The 16,527-nt window shown below is 35.4% G+C and overlaps 1 protein-coding gene across 2 annotated transcripts in view; it reads left to right on the top strand.

Annotated features, from left to right (window-relative positions):
- Positions 1-16,527, top strand: part of LOC149806592 (uncharacterized) — an 86,171-nt gene that overhangs the window by 38,035 nt on the left and 31,609 nt on the right. For both annotated transcript variants that reach the window (XM_089955181.1, XM_089955190.1), the window contains exon 4: positions 8,972-12,304. In XM_089955181.1, the coding sequence (XP_089811307.1) occupies positions 8,972-12,304 (3,333 nt within the window). The remainder of the gene's footprint in view (positions 1-8,971; positions 12,305-16,527) is intronic.

The raw sequence follows: 16,527 nt of genomic DNA, 5'->3' as shown, positions 1-16,527 counted from the left end.
TTTTCACTAATTCATGTCCAAATTCATGACTTTTTATCCCTATTTTCTCTAATTGTGTGCCTGGAATGTTGGCAGCTATGTATAAAGTGCAAAAACAACCCTCTTGCCTACCCAGAGCAACATGAAATGCACATTTTTTTGTTTTTTAAAATGTGTTAAAAATCAAATCCAGATAATTATAGACCTATATCAGTTCTTCCAACCATATCTAAGCAATTTGGAAGACCTGTTTTCATGTCAAAGTACCATTTAATTCACCCATCCCAATCTGGATTGAGACAAAACCAGTCCTGTCAGGTTACACTACTAATCTCACTGATGAATCGGTTGCTTGCTATGGATTTACAGTTTACTGCATTTATATGGGAAAATATGAATGAGTTTTTCTTAAAAATACTTTACAACATTGCGGAGTGAAGTATTTTTCAGAAGGAAAAGAAAGAGTTCATATTTTCCAACAAATGCAGTAATCTTTTTATTATATGCTTATTTTATTTAACTACCTAAGGCTTAATGATAAAAGACATTACAAGAAACAATGTACATGTAATTGAATTTATGCTTTATTCCAAAATAATTTAACAACCATAGATTCATCAATACACCATAGCAGTATTTATGCATATATATCTCTGCCCAGCCACCTTAGCCATGCGCTTTATATCAGTTTTACAAAGGACTGTTTTGGTTTACTTGAAATTGAAAATTTAGTCATATTGTGAATGTATGTGCACAGAATTTGTTTCTAATTTGATCCAACTCAGTTCTGTTTTTCTGATTGAGAGGGACTGGATTATTGGGTCAGTTTAGTGCAGTAAGAATGGATTTCAGCTGGAAATATAGGCTACTTTAAATTGCAGTACAGCTTTGGTGTGTATCAGGTTTTGCATTACATGTAGGTTGGATTTGAAAAACTAGCTAAGAAAATACATTTTGATGCATCAGGATGCATAAATTTAAGTATATTTATTACCATTCTTACAATCAGCTAAAGAATACATGCTTATGCCCTGTCACTTGCATCTCACTTTTGGAGGGACCCAAGATATCACCTGTATTATACAGTGTATTCTGTTGCTAGCCTAACATTGTGTCAAAATAGTTAGATGGGGAAAATTGAAAAGCGGCTTTTGTGTGATACTCCATTTTCCCAGCTGAAATATTATTTCGTCATCTCTGATTTTTGGCTCTCAGGATCTTAGTTTCCAACTAGAACCTTCATTTGTTTTTTTCTTGAATCTAGTATTTAGACAGATTTGTAAATGGTACTTCTTGGATAGATATGTAATAGCCCTTGGCCTCAATATGCTTTTCTTTGATTTATTTTTTTAGATCCTAGAGAGCACTTGTCATAGTCTTAACCATTCTATTTGTAAAAAGATATGATTATTCTCTTAAATAACTGTTTCAGTGATCAAACTAGTATTTTCATTTACTGTCTCACATTTATTGTTGAAATGGTCAATATCACATTCATTCATTTGCTCAATTGAAAGTTCATCCACACTGTAACTTTATCCTCTCTAATTTTCTTCTTCTTCTTGGAAAATTTCATTTTTGACTCTGTGAACTTGTTCACATCATTAACTTTACTTTCAAATGGGCGATTGATTCACAGACAAATTTAATCAACCGAAACCTAAAGCGTCTACTATGTTTGTTTACAAAGTAGTTCCTAATACTGGGTGGGACATGATGCTACATGTCTGCAGCATGATGCACCAGTGCTAGATATCACTATAAACTGCCACACTGCAGACATCGTAGGGATATGACTGAATTTTTTTTAAAGCTATGTTAAAAATCCTAATCACACACACACTCCTAATATGCTATACTATCTTTAGGCACACATGTCGTGCACATGTGTGCAACATGAAGGTCACCGTGTGTTCAGTATTGTAAGATACTGCAAAATTCTGAAAGTGTAAAGTTAACTGAGACAAAAATGAGCATATAATAAAATAAAAATTGGTTGGAAGTATATGCTTTGATTTTAAGAAGGCTTTTGACTTAGTTGACCAATAAATACATTCATCGAGATTTGAAAAGTAGAAATTTTCTCGCTTGTCACTCATTTTTCAAATTTTTAAATTGTAATATGTAAGGCCAAAAACATGCATGTGTTTCCTATTGCACTAGTTTTAAAATTAGGGTAGGGTAGGTTGTTTTTCCTTTTTTTAACATCATATATATTATAATGATTAGTATATATAATGTACTTAGTGCTTCAAGTACTGGGCAAAACAGACTCAATGGACCAGTTTTACAATACCTGAAAATAACTAGCATTAGTAGCATGGAAACTGATTTTCACTACTCTGAATTGATAGTGATATCACTACAGTGTATTCACCAGAACGCTTCCTATGACATCTCATTGGGCCTAAATGAAAATGGTGTCCTTCTTACATCCAATATTGCCACCATGACAGACATCGTAAAAATCTTATTATGGGTACATATACTTTTCTTGAAAGGATGGCCATGTTGATGTAGGATTCTCACCAGAAGATCTCTTTTGATTCTAGTTGGTCCTCATTGAAAATAATGCCAAACTTGTATCTAATAGGGTCACCATGGGGCCATCTTGAAAATCTAGAAACAGTTCAAGTATATTAGAGATGGTTTTGGCAATCATCAGTTAAAAGGAAGAACCTGCCTTTTTTATTTTGAACACTTGAGTGTAGATATTTTCTCTTCCTTGTGTTTTACTTGGAAAATAAATGCAGCAGTCTTTCTGCTGAAGACCTTTTTAATCCTCATTTATGCTTTTTATCCTTGATCATGGACCATGTGCTCTTGACTCATGCCCCAACTTGTCAGGATCAGTAAGTCATTTTTGTTATCTTTGGGCTGATGATGAGTTTTGGGGGTTTAACACCATTATTCAGCACATGATAGGCTATCCATGGCTGTATTTTGCAGTCAGTGTATTTGGTGGATGAAGAACCAGGAAAACCTCCAGGAAGAACCATGGATCCAATGGTACCTACTTGCAGTCTTTCTCACATACACACATTGGCTGAGCTGAGACTTTAACCTATACAGAGATGAGCAACTTTAACCAACTAACCAGCCAGGACTAAGACAAAATTGGTCTGTGGTGCAGCCTAAAATGAACACTGTATATGACATATTCTGTTCTTAGTCTGTTGATACGGTTTGTGAAATGTGATTCAACATTGCAGGTCATAGGTCTGCTCATATAAACTATTAAAAGAACAAGAATTTCATGCTCAGATATGGTATTTGTAGCAATTCACTTATTTTCATATATAAATCAACTTCTTGTCCCAATTTCTATATTTTTGTTGAATCTATTTTTGCCAACAAGTACAGGATCTCTATTGAAACGTGACTCTTTCTCTTAAATGTGCTGACATTAACTGTAATATGTCAGTATTTATGTGCTTGAAAATTGCACCCTGTTCAGCAACATAAATTTGTAAACAATTAAAGTTGTATTCTCTACTCTAATTTAATAACAGTGTTCCTTTTAGTTCATGACAATGTAAATTTATTGTTTTACTATAAACAGTCCACTTAAACCATCCAGTTCAGCTAGTTTAGTTTTGGGAAAATCTGGTATTGCAAAGTAAAATTAATATTGATTACGCTTTGATGTTAAGGTATATGCAGTGAGACTTGCCTTTTCCATATTGTAAATGCATAGTGTTCAGATGATTATCTTTTGTTTTGATTGGATATAAAAGAGTTTTTTAAGGTAGGACAGGCTTTGAGTTGGACAACAATTTGTCTAATAGTAATACTATAGGGTAATGAACACTACACTTCACTGTGCCTTAGAGATGCATATATACCCGACAATGATCTTGTTGTGATTGTTTACATCATAATATGCATTCCTGAAGGACAACAAACTGGGACTGCATCATTAATGATTGCAAATACCTTAGGTGATTATATTACCAGTACAAGGAAATGTTTGCAAAATCTGTAACTGGGTGCACATGGCTGCCAGTGATACAGGAATTATTTATGTATTGCTACAACCCTAGATCTTAAAATTTTTAACAAAATGAAGTAAAACCAACAATTTAAGTATAATCAATTACAAATAATTGCTAATCAATACAAACTGAAAATTTCAAGAAATCCTCTAAAATCCTAAGTGTCATATCACAAGTCCAAAAATAAAGAATGTTTTGAATGAATTACTAGTATTGAATATCTTGATATAACAAATAATGTAATACAAAATGTCTTTGAGTAAAAATCATATTAGTGTATTAATTAAAATGTCAGTGAGCACTTTAGTACTTCCTATGAATATTTTAAATAAATAATTCCTCACAATTATGTCTGATGTTGACAACACAACTGCAAACTCCAATCATTGATTCCCGCAGGATGATATAGAACAGGAATTAATTATTTGTTTATCTAACCCTTATTTATACACATTTTCACCTTGCCTAGATGTAAATCATTACAACAGAAAATTTGTCTAATTTTTTCAAAGACTTGGCCTAAAATGTTCCAAACTCAAATGCTATGTACACATTCTATTTACAACTTACAATCATGGACAAAAGTTCCCTTTGTGAACATACTGTTTACAACTTACAATCATGGACAAAGTTAAACACTCAGTTAATTATACATAACAATATACAGTAACCTTAAGTGAGGATCGAATTTAAATATACATGTAGAAACAATTAATGTTTTTATAATAGGCACTTTTATGCTTGTTACAGGGCTGGGGAATAAACAAAATGTATTGTTTGGGATCTTACCTAATAGCACATCTAATATGAACCAGTGACATGTCCAGGCAGTATGTCTGCTTTCATTGCAGATCTTTTCATTATGTAAATATATGTAGCAGTTCAAAACAATGTCACAGTTATCTTAGGAATGCTTTTCCTAATGTCAGATGCATTCAACAAAAGCTGGTTATACATCTAAATCCTACCTTAACACATTAACCCCTGGAGGTTTTTGTCATTTTCACCTGAAAATTGAGTTGGAAACACATTTTGAAAGCTGTTTCTGAATAAATCCTAATAAATCAACTTCCAGGTGATTTTCCAATAACATAATGCCTTGTTGTGTTAGCAACATCATTTCTCATTGGCTATTTGGCTCGTGCACGAGCAGAAGGGTAAAAATTGGATTATTATTTGTTTTAAATTGTTGTGCTTAACGGACCCATCATTCTCGTATTGATACCACTCTCTATTCCAAATGCCCATCATATCCTACTTTTTGCAAAGGTTCATCTGTCTGTTTGCAGTTCATACTGGTCTGACTTAGATCTGAGACCAAAAAGTATAAAATTCAGACATAAAATCAGATTATGACCACAGGCGAATTTTGGGTGGAAAAAAATCGGGTCCAAAAAATGAGGTTTTAACCTCTGTATTTTTTAGTGCAACTAGAACTTCCAGATTATTTGGTATCATTGTAGAGCTACATCTGTCTACCTTTCTATAATACCACCCACTTTAGCGTATCATACATAACCGTGGACGCTTCAGAGCTCGGCAGTAGGCTACTACCTCCTGCCACGTAAACTCGTCACCAGGGGTTAATGTGTTAATAAGAGACTAAAGATGCACAGCATGTGAAACAATAGGAAGTTGAGCTACTTAAGACATGCATATACTTCTAAATAATATATGTCTAACTTGCAGATCAGGGGAAAGATTAGAGTTTTGAGATGTTCATTTATTGCATCTTGTGAGTTATTGTATACATTATGCACATTAGGAAAGTTAAATAAATATTACAGCCTTATTAGGGACTAGAAATCACCCTGGCTCTTTATATTTTGTCTTGTGTGCCTAACAGCATGTTTGAACAAACCACAGTAATACTTCAATATACCAACAAATTAATTTTTGGGGGCAGGGGCTTAGGATTTTCTTTTTTGTATGTTTCCAGTCGCACACACAGAAAAAATAACTTTCTCTGAATTAAGCAAACTAACACCATGTTATATCCATTACATTATTAAACAGAATTAAATATCTTGAGATAAAAGAAAAGAAAAATATCTCTGCTCAAAAAAGAAGAAATCATCACAGCCCTCCCCCCCCCCCCAATTAATTTGGCAGTCTGTAATAGCATGTGAATTTGCTCTGTGTTAATTGTTATATAAGTTGTCATCTAAAAACTGTACCTAATGTGGGATGATTAAGTTTACATTATAGCGGAGACTTTAAAAGACATTGAGCTGACATTAACAATAATAATAATAAAAACGGGTTTTTGATGTTCATGACAAAATGAATCCAAATATTAAAAAGATTTTTTTTAACAAAAAAGTTGTATTTGTCACAGATTAATTTCAAATATAAAAAAATAATTATATATCTTTAATCACATATTTGACATGTGTCAAATATGCCAACTTGGCAGTCAAATGGGATTTTGTCAAAGATATTCAGATCAAATCCAACTTACAGAAATATTTAGAATTCATTTTTTAAAGAAAAGAAATTAAATGGTTCTTTGTTTTCATTATGTACTTGCATATAGTAATGTCTACAAGTATTCCTTTGTGAGAGCAAGGATAATCTGAAGATTTTCAGAAGTTTAGTTGTTTTCTGTCTGTATTTTATGTAATGTCTCTAGCCCATACCACCTCTCCCTTGATAACTGGCACACAACGTGGTCCACAAACATTGACTGCACTATAAATAAGGGCATGAGTTACTGAGGGACCTCCAAAAATTGAAAAAATCCACTTAAACATCGAGGAAAAATGTAAGGTGGGGGAGAAGGGGACTGGGCTGTGTAATGAATTAATTCTCGATTTACAATTACATCGATAATAACTGTTAACAACGAGCTTTTTTTAATAAAGTTGTTCATTACTCTGTATAAAAAACATTTATTTTCAAAATGTCCAACGTGTGAAAGATTGTTCTAAATGGTTTGAACAACCTCAAGCTTTTTGTTTTGTTGACAAGTCTGGTTCCCGGAATGGTATTTAATAGTACCCTGACAATACAGGAGTTCGTCAACAAGCAGGGAACTAGTCTAACTCTTGAGACAAAGCCAAACAAGAGTTTTTTTTTATTTTTAAAAAACATTTATTTTGTGAGACTATCGTCTACGTTGAAACTCAATTTTTTTATTTGTTCAGTTAGTACATTATTGATGTTGTGATTTCATTGAAGTAATAGTGGAACTTATCATCCTTGAGGATATCTTTTAGTGAAACTCGCTTGCCCACAATGGTCCGTGTCTGTGAAACCAAGCTTTTTATTATACGAAGTATTCTTTTAGCTTGGTTGCCTTGCTATCTTTGATCACAGTTATGAATGAGTCAGTTAATTTAAGGTAGTTTAAGTTACATACACAATAATATTTTTAACAGTGTTCAATGGATCCATGAAATGAGTTCACCCAACATACGACTGGGGTCGCTAGATTTTAAGTGTGTAGGATTTGCATGCCTGTTAACTTTTCTTTTAATCCACCTTTTTTATTTGATTCAAAAGAGATAATTAACATGATAATACAAAGAAGGCCAGCTTTTAATTCAGTGCAAGACTACAGCAAATACTTCTGCAAGTCAGTTATCAAAACACAGTCGGCACTTAATTAGGTTCTCAGAGAAACACTTGTAGACGTATGTTATAGAAGATTGACACATTTTATGTTTAAATACACACTGCATTTGTCATGATTACACTTAACAAAATGATAGAATTAAAACACAAATTTCACTAAACAAAAATTATTTATTGGGTATTTAAGTATTAATGTACTGCCAACACCAGGCGCAATTGACATTTTCATTGATCGAAATATCCTTGAATATTTTTAATTACGGTGTACTAAGAATGTCGTTTGGACAGAAAATGTAACCACTTATATATATGACTTCTTATTAAAAGCTGATAATTTCATAATGTTGATTAAATTTTCGAGGTCCTATCTACTGTTTTCGACTATAAAACAAGCGATATATCAAATTTTCAGTTACCAATTAATTTTGATTGCGATATTCTTCAAATTTTAAGAAAAAATAATTTTTTACCCGTTTTTTCTGGTTTAAAAAAATGGGATGCACGCCTGACCCCGTGGTATAGTGGGTTCATGAGTTATCAGGGCACGAGTTATCGAGGGAGTGGTGTAATTATTTTCATGTTGTGGAGTCAGTATGTTTTGTTTACTGGCTGTCTTTCATAAAACCGCTCTGGTGGCCTTTTGGTTATAGCGTCCACCTTGGATGCGGGAGGTCATGGGTTTGATCCCCGGCTGAGTCATATCAGAGACTTACAAATTGGTACTAACAGTTGCCTCACTTGGCGCTCAGCATTAAGAGGTTATTTGATTCATAATAAGATTACTCTGGAATTTGTGTATATTATGTATTGATGGAATCTTCCAAGGAGCATTTCAGTGAAAAATTACTGTGGTATGTACGACCACCAGAAATAAATGCTGCGAACCTTGAATATATGCCGTTTTTACTCAATGACCTTCACTTTTTCACATGATCCCAGACCCAGATGACTCAGTATCCTTTTAGAAATAGATTATCTTGTAATTGACAGATGATCTCAAGTTTTGTTTACATGTCATTGGATTCTACATTCATATTCACAAGACACTGAACATAAATTTATAAAAGGGTATGCCTTGTAATCAAAATTTCTGCATAGAGAGAGATAATTGGCACATTGTTGGACACCCCCCCCCCCCCATTTGTTTCTTCCTGCATAAGAAAATGTAGCGTGACTAATTGATCTGATTTTTATTCAGACCATGTCTGACATTGCTGTTTGTAACTTTAGTAAAGTATGTCCTTCCCTGCATGTCTGTTTTTGTTAACAACATGAAGAAAACATTAGGGTAGATATGCAGGCCTTTTTTAATTATGTCATAGTTGTGTCAATGGAGCATACATTCTCTACTATGTGCTAAAATTACTGATTTTACAAATATTAATTTTTTTAAAAATTAAAACATTTTTTTGTCATTACAGGAAATCCTGATAATGCAATGCAAAAGAAAAAGAACAGTCCACGTAACAGTCCTAGAGGAAGTCCCAGAAACAGTCCCAGCAATAATCCACGGATGTTGGATATGGTTGGTGTGCAAGGAATGCCGGGAATCCCATATACCAAACAAACATTGTTGACTGCCCAGGAATATGCAGCTCATCTGCCGAACCGTAACATTGATCAAAACAGAAAGTCCCCTATTGCCCCATTTCCCTCCCCTTCTCTGTCGTCTGTGTCCACTGATCCCTTTTCATCTTTGCCAAAGTCTAACACCGGTGAATCTGCAGTAGATGTCCTTTCAAGATTTTCCCCACAGTGCAGTATGGAAGCACCGTCCATCATGAAGACTTCAGAGGGACACACACCATCCTTGCATCAGCTGAGCCAGTTTGCTTCATTAGAGCCACATATCCTACAGAAACTGGGTCCTTTTTTCTCACAGCTGCAGAATATGCCATTTTCATCCCAGAATACTTCTGGGGAAATGAGGAGTAGATCTCCAAGGTCCCCTTTAGGAGGGCCTCCTAGACTCCCAGGATCCTCTGCTGCAGGTTTCAGCCTGTCAGAACTTCATCAGCTTTTTGCAGAGACTCTTCAGAATAGCCAGATTCCAGGACTAGGACCCAGCAGCTCAGGGGAAAAAGAGAAGACTTCTGTTAATGGGCCTGGAACAAAAGGAGCTCATTTTGTGCCAAAAACATTGGTGTCTTCATCAGTGACAACAAATGCTAGTGTTGATTCACCCAAAGGAACAAACATTACAAGTATTTATGGTCGTAAGTCATCACCTGCTGGTGCCATGTTGAACTCTCTTACTTATCACTCAGACTCCTCTTTGTTGCCTCTCCCAAAGAGATTAACAGAGTCTGTGCAAAAAGTTGTGAAGCCACTTCCATCTATAGATAACTCGAACTCTCTACCTCATGTAAATCGTAGATCTCCAGGCATTAGTGTTTCTTCTACTGGTACAGCCAGCAGCCGATCAGCAGGACAAGGGACCAGTTCTCCTCCACGCTCAGGTCCCAAACCAGGGGTAAATGGTAAACCATCAGCAATAACGACAACACCTGCATATTTCATGGATTCTTTGGGACATCCACCATTCCCAGTGACATCCTCATTTATACTTCATTCTGAGGCTGACTTTGCCCATCCACCACTGAGGAATGAGGAAAGTCTGCTGCCCAACCCAGTTCATATGGATGAGGTACATGCCACAAATACACTGCCAGTGATTTCTGAGAAATCTCTTACATCAGTCACGTCAACAGTAACAAGGACTTGTGCGTGTGTTGGTTTGTCCCATACACATAGTCTGACTAGTGTTAGTAACAGTGCATCTACTTCAGTTGTGCCAGCAGTGATAGGGACCATTTTATCGCCAAAAACTTACACCTTAAATGAAGCACATAGTGCTCATAATAGTGCTCATCTTTCATCAAGGACAAGTCAGGAAAAAACCAGTAGTAGTGTCTCAAGATCATTGCCAACTCAAGTGTATAGTGCTTGTGCTGAAAGTCCAATATCATTACAGACATCCTTACCAAACCTTATGTGCAATAATGATACAAATGCAGCAGTGAATTGTGCTTCAGATTCTGTTAAAGTTTCAGTGAGTACATTTATAGGCAGCTCAGTTCAAGGAATTGCCCCCTCACTGGAGAGATCTCAAACAAGCTTTCCACCTTTGAATGCTAGACTGCATAATTCCAAAGGTCCTGAAAAACCTAAAAGCCCTTTCCAATCAATGGGACTGTCTGAGATGCTGCAGGAGACAGCCATTCTGCACTCCATATCCACACAATCTCAGGCTGTGTTACCTTCATCAACTCAGCCACACACATCTGTGTTATGTCAAATGAGGCAACCAGTGGTTGCAAGTGGTATTGTGGATGAAGAGGTGAATTCTACAAATGGTAGTGGGGCAGCAGTTACGCAAGGGGACAGACTTGGAGCAGCTCTACCCATTGGGGTGTCTGTAAGTAATATTTCTGGTTTTGATACTCCCTGTGATAATGTGATCATTGATTTAAACAGCAGTACAGCTGTAGACAGGACAAGTAGAAAAGACTCCGTAGATGGTAGTATCAGTGTTTATAACAATAATGCTGCCTCAACCACAGCTGTGAATGGTCATACAGGGAATGAACAGACAGCAAGGACTGAACATTTCAGTACAAATAGTGCTTCACAGTCATCAGAGCAAATATCACATGCATCTTTAAATTCCCTGCAAGATTCAATTCTTGATTCACAGAAACATTTAAGTGATCAGTTTATTTCTGATACCATTGAAAATATTTCATTGTCATTGAATGAATCAGTTCTAACTACATCAGCAGCTGTAACTGTTCAGTGTTGTTCAGTTAAAGAATCTTTCTTTGTTAATGAGATGCCTAGTCAGCCTTCATTAAATGAAGTACAAGACTCAACATCCCTGCAACCTGGCCCCCCAGATCTCAAATCTTACACTGCAGACTTGGAATCCTCTGCCAGCACTGACAACAGTAACTCCTCAGGGCCCCCCAACATTTGTAAGGAGGACAGTCCAGTTCACACAGTTGAGTGTAAAACAGCATTGTGCAATGATGTGACCTCTCAGCAAAATTTATCAGAACATCTTGTCATGTCTGAGTACTCTGAGGTTGTCAATGCAATGCATGATGAGGATAGGGAACCACCAGTGTTAACAGAAATTGAGGGCATTTGCACTCACACAGGTGATGAGGATAGTCAGCATTATTTGCGACCTCTGAAAACAGGCAAAAAACTAAGGAGTTCAAATGAGGAGGGTTTTGAGGACACTTCAGGCATGAAAGCTGCACTTCCAGGAGAGACTGATGCTGCCCCCATGCAGCTTAGGAGCAGGAAAAGGACAAATACTGGGGATGGTGAGAATTCTAACTCATCAGATGATCATCAGACTAAGAAATTAAAAGTGGACAACAGTGATTCTAGTGTAAAAGTAGATTTAAAGGATTCTAAAGGAGTGAGGCACTTGGTTAATGCAAATGTAGTCAACATGAGCCCTGATTATGAGTTGGCAAACAGTTTAAGTACACCAACTTTGATAGACACTGTTAAAAGTGGCCTAAGGGCTCGGTCAAACACACGGAATGTTCCTTTGGATGAAAAGGCAAAAACAGCACAGAGGGATTGTAGAAAAGATGTAAAGACTGCTGTAGCTAAAGTTCCAGTGTTAGATAAGAAGGATTCCACTAAAGCTGTCGAGGATTCAAAGAAGAACATGCAACTTAATCGGAGAAACAGGCAGTCACCTTCTGCTACACCAGAGAATAAAGTTGTCAATCATGGTAAGTATTTTTTAGTCCATTTTTTATTTTGTTTTTAATAATATGTTATCAGGGCCAGCTGAGAACAAATTGGAGTAGGCTCAACAAATAGTACTTACTTCTGAGACAGTGACAGATATATGGTGAAGTTGCTTGAAATTGCAACATGTACAATGGAGAGAATGTTGGCATACCTGTATACTACTGTCATTTTTTGTGACTGATATTTCTTTACATATTGTACCTGTGGAAATTGTACATGATTTAAGCATGCATATGACCAAAATGGTTGCTCCCATGTGCTTGAAATATCAGCCTGAATTTGTCCAAAGTACGCTAATTTTTGGCAGTTATTAAAATTAGGAAAATGAAAAAAAAAAATCTTTTCAAAGTACGTGAAATAGTGTATAAAAAATGTATTATCATTTTGGGGAAGAGATTGTGTTTTGCTCAAACCCAGAAAAATATTTATTTTTAAAGTATGAGAAATGTGTAAAATGTTTATTATCATTTGTGGGAAGAGTTCGCATATGAATTCAAATATAATGCAGTCATGGCATGGCTTCTGAAATGTAACAATTTCACCAGGTTCTTGAAGTGTTATGCCAAAATAAACATCGGAAATGTTACTTATTACTGATCCATGAGTAAAGCCAGTAAGTCATCTTTGTGATTGTCTTCAATTAATTCTGCATACAATCATTGCTCAAACAATAGATGAGATGTGTTTCTTCTTTAACTGCATACACAACCAAGCAGCAGACAATGCATTGGTTGATAAAAGATTCTCACAATTTAATAAAACGAAAACCGCCAACATGTTTGCTGGGCTTGGCTGTGTTATTAGATGCAATCAGTTGACCAGTAAATAATGTTCACTTTATTAGCTGGAAATTGAAAGGGTATGAAATTGTACATGTGTTCAGCTTAAAAATCTTTATAAAAGTATTTTTCACATGTTTCTTTTGATATTCACAAAATCTGAAGTAAAGGTTATATGCACGCTGAAAGCATGTGTTGTTTGTTTATTATTCTTGCTGCAGTTGTTCAAATAAATAGGCGTACAAGTGTTAATTATTGGAAATATACATTGCATAAAGGTACTGATAAATGCTTATAATACAATTTTAGCAGTATGAAATTTGTACAGACACAGTTCATAGACCCTGGAACGTAATGAACTGTACATATGCTTCGTCCTTCTTAACCTAATTTTTCTGTTAATTTTTCCCATTGAATTCAGACGCATAATGATCTGTGACAAAATTACTGAGTAGTTTAAATATGTGTGCAAAATGTTTGCTCCATGACCCATCATTCAGCCTAAAAAAACTCGTCTCATTTTTTATCAAAGAGCCATGTAAAATGTGATTATTTTATACTTTTTGAGGACTGCTTCTGTGGCCTAGTGGTTAGAGCATCCACTTCATACGTGTGAGGTCGCAGGTTTGAACCCTGGCCAAGTCATACCAAAGACTATAAAAATCGTACTAATCACTGCCTCACTAGGCACTCAGCATTAAGAGGTTAGTGTTAAGAATGGTTGGCCTAGTGCCAGAATAACGTGCCTGGGTGGGATATCATGCTACATGTCATGCGACATGCCCCATTGCAAGACATCACTATAAACTGCCAGACACTGAACAATTGTTTAAGCTATGTTAAAAATCCAAATCACACACACACATACTTTTTTTATCAACTTTTGTGTCAGTTGAATACACTAATGGAGACCTGCCAAAATTTCACACAATTTGAAGAAATTCCATGCATTTATAGCCCATTCATGAGAACATCACGACTGACAGGCTGGTTGTTTGTAGAACAATTTTAATTTGTCTCTTCCTGTCAAAGCTGGGAGCATAGTAATTCACAACTTCAATGTCAGTGTTACAGATCATATCTAAAATTTATACCAGTAGCTGCCATTAGTTACCATTTTGTCCACCTTGTCTATTTACATATCAAGGATTGGCCAAGAAGTTACCAATACATCAGACATTTTTCTTTTCTTTTTATTAAATGCCTTTCCTTGTCAATTCTACATTCAGTCCACTTGTCGAAGTAGACAAGGTGATTCAGTTAGATTGGGGGATTGGGAGAGGAGGGTTTTCAAAGAAATTTCTAGTGAACAAAATGTGATTTTTCTGTAAATTACTGTGCCAGTTTATATGCACATTTGATTCATATTTTTGTCTCTCAGAAATACTGGACCTGGTCCAGATAAGGGTATATTGTGCAGATACACAATTTATCATGTATTAAATTTGAAATGAAAAATATTTCAGGTTAAAAAAATGGGAATGGTTTTTAGGTAATAAATGTTGACAGATGGTAAGTGACCACCACTAAAGTTAATCAGAGTAAGATTTGGAGAGAAAAATTCAGTGCCGATGACAATGTTGTGGCTGCAAAAATATACAAGTAGAAATCAAAACATTTTTAGCACTATTAGTGCAATAAGTATTATCTGCTACTCAACTTTGGCCCATTAAAATATTTGGAGGTGACCCCTGTCCATGGAATCATAGTTGCAACTGTATTGTTGTGCTTTTTTCCCCCAATAATTAGCTCTTTTGGCCTTGAAAAAAGTGAATCAAGCTATGTAATGAAGACAGTTTAATTCAGAGAGATTAGATTAAACTGAGTGGTTTCTGTTCTGGAATCATTTGTGTGAAAAAGTCTTAGACTTGAAATTCACTTGCCCAAAAAGGACATATTTTTCACGCCTAACCCATGCAGAAAAATGGTCTTACCCTTATACTTGTGATGTTATTAACAAGACTGAAACTTCTTTCATATTCTGCTGAAGATGGGCCCATAACTAAAAAGATCTCCAACAACTTCATAATTTCTTCATCTTCATGTGGTGAATTCTCAATAATGGTGGCATACGCCTTAGCTCGTTTGATCTCCAAGTGTATACTTTCAATTTTGATGTCAGGACCATGTTTAGCCTCTGTATTTCATTACTCTATGCCTTGGAGTACTTTTGTTTTCTGAATGCTGAAAACTGAAATCAAGTTGGAGAGGCGTTTATCTTTTTTTTATATCAATAAGTAAAAACACTAACTTAGATTCCTTAATTGTGTGATAATCCTGTGGATATGTCACAGTTACAAACAACACTCACTCCATATCAATAGAATCAACAGCTACCATTTCTTTGAATTAAATGGAATAAAATATAATGTAATGATGTCAGTTCATTTTGGGAGTAAATATTGTACTGGAGGCTTTTATACATTTCTGATGCCCTAAAATAGCTTAATTGTCAAACAATCACTTAGGTACTGCTCATTTAACCATTACAAAGTCAGTATGATCGACAGACGGCTTATTTAACTTGTGCTGTACAATTGATCATTAATTTTAGGTGAAATAGGAAAAACAGAAATAGTACTATTCCTAATTTATATGTCACTTGCATCACTTTGTACACACAGTTTTTAATAGAATAAGCTTCATAATGTAGAGCAGGGGTGTCAAACTCAATCGCTCAGCGGGCCAAAACTCAAATCACACGTAAGGTTGCGGGCCGAACAGGATAAACATTCAATAAGCGGAAGATTAAACCTTTTTTAAACATTAATATAAATTAAAACAGAAAAAAGTTTTAATAATAAAATATCATTGGCATACCCATTTGCGCTCTTATGCTAATTTGTCAGAGCTGGATGTTTGGCAAGGTTGCTAATTAGGGAATTTGATTTGCACTTTATATCGCAGGGCCATTAAAAATTATTTTTGCCTAAAATTCTCTCTCGGGCTGGATATAATTGTACGCCGGGCCTGATGTGGCCCGCGGGCCTTGAGTTTGACACGTGATGTAGAGGGACCTACAGATGGTGCTCCATCATGGAGTTGAATATTAATAATTACGTTGTAATAAGTGTATTTTAAAAACTTCAAAATAAAAAATGCAGCATTACAATGGCAGGTGAAATGTTTCTTTCAGAAAAATTAGATAGTTCATCGGGCAGTTGAATACCTTAAGCTCTGATTGCTTAAATATTTTCCGTCAAATGTTTTACAAGTTTGAGTAATTATCTGTTACGAAATAAGGAAAGAAAAGACTTAAAATTTAAAATTAGATTATTTTATGTCACTGGGCTGTAAAGTAAAGTTAGTTTCAGATATAGTCATTTGCCCATTGTGCATGGTATTTCCATTCATAATTGTTATTTACAGGTAGTTCTCAAAAGACACTGAACAAAATTTGATCAAATTTGACATAGCATCCA

The sequence above is a fragment of the Sinohyriopsis cumingii genome, chromosome 1 (genome assembly GCF_028554795.1).
Source record: "Sinohyriopsis cumingii isolate HCF-2022 chromosome 1, ASM2855479v2, whole genome shotgun sequence".
Classification (NCBI taxonomy): domain Eukaryota; kingdom Metazoa; phylum Mollusca; class Bivalvia; order Unionida; family Unionidae; genus Sinohyriopsis; species Sinohyriopsis cumingii.
Note: the sequence above shows the minus strand (reverse complement) of the source record. Positions and strands in the feature narration are given on the sequence as shown.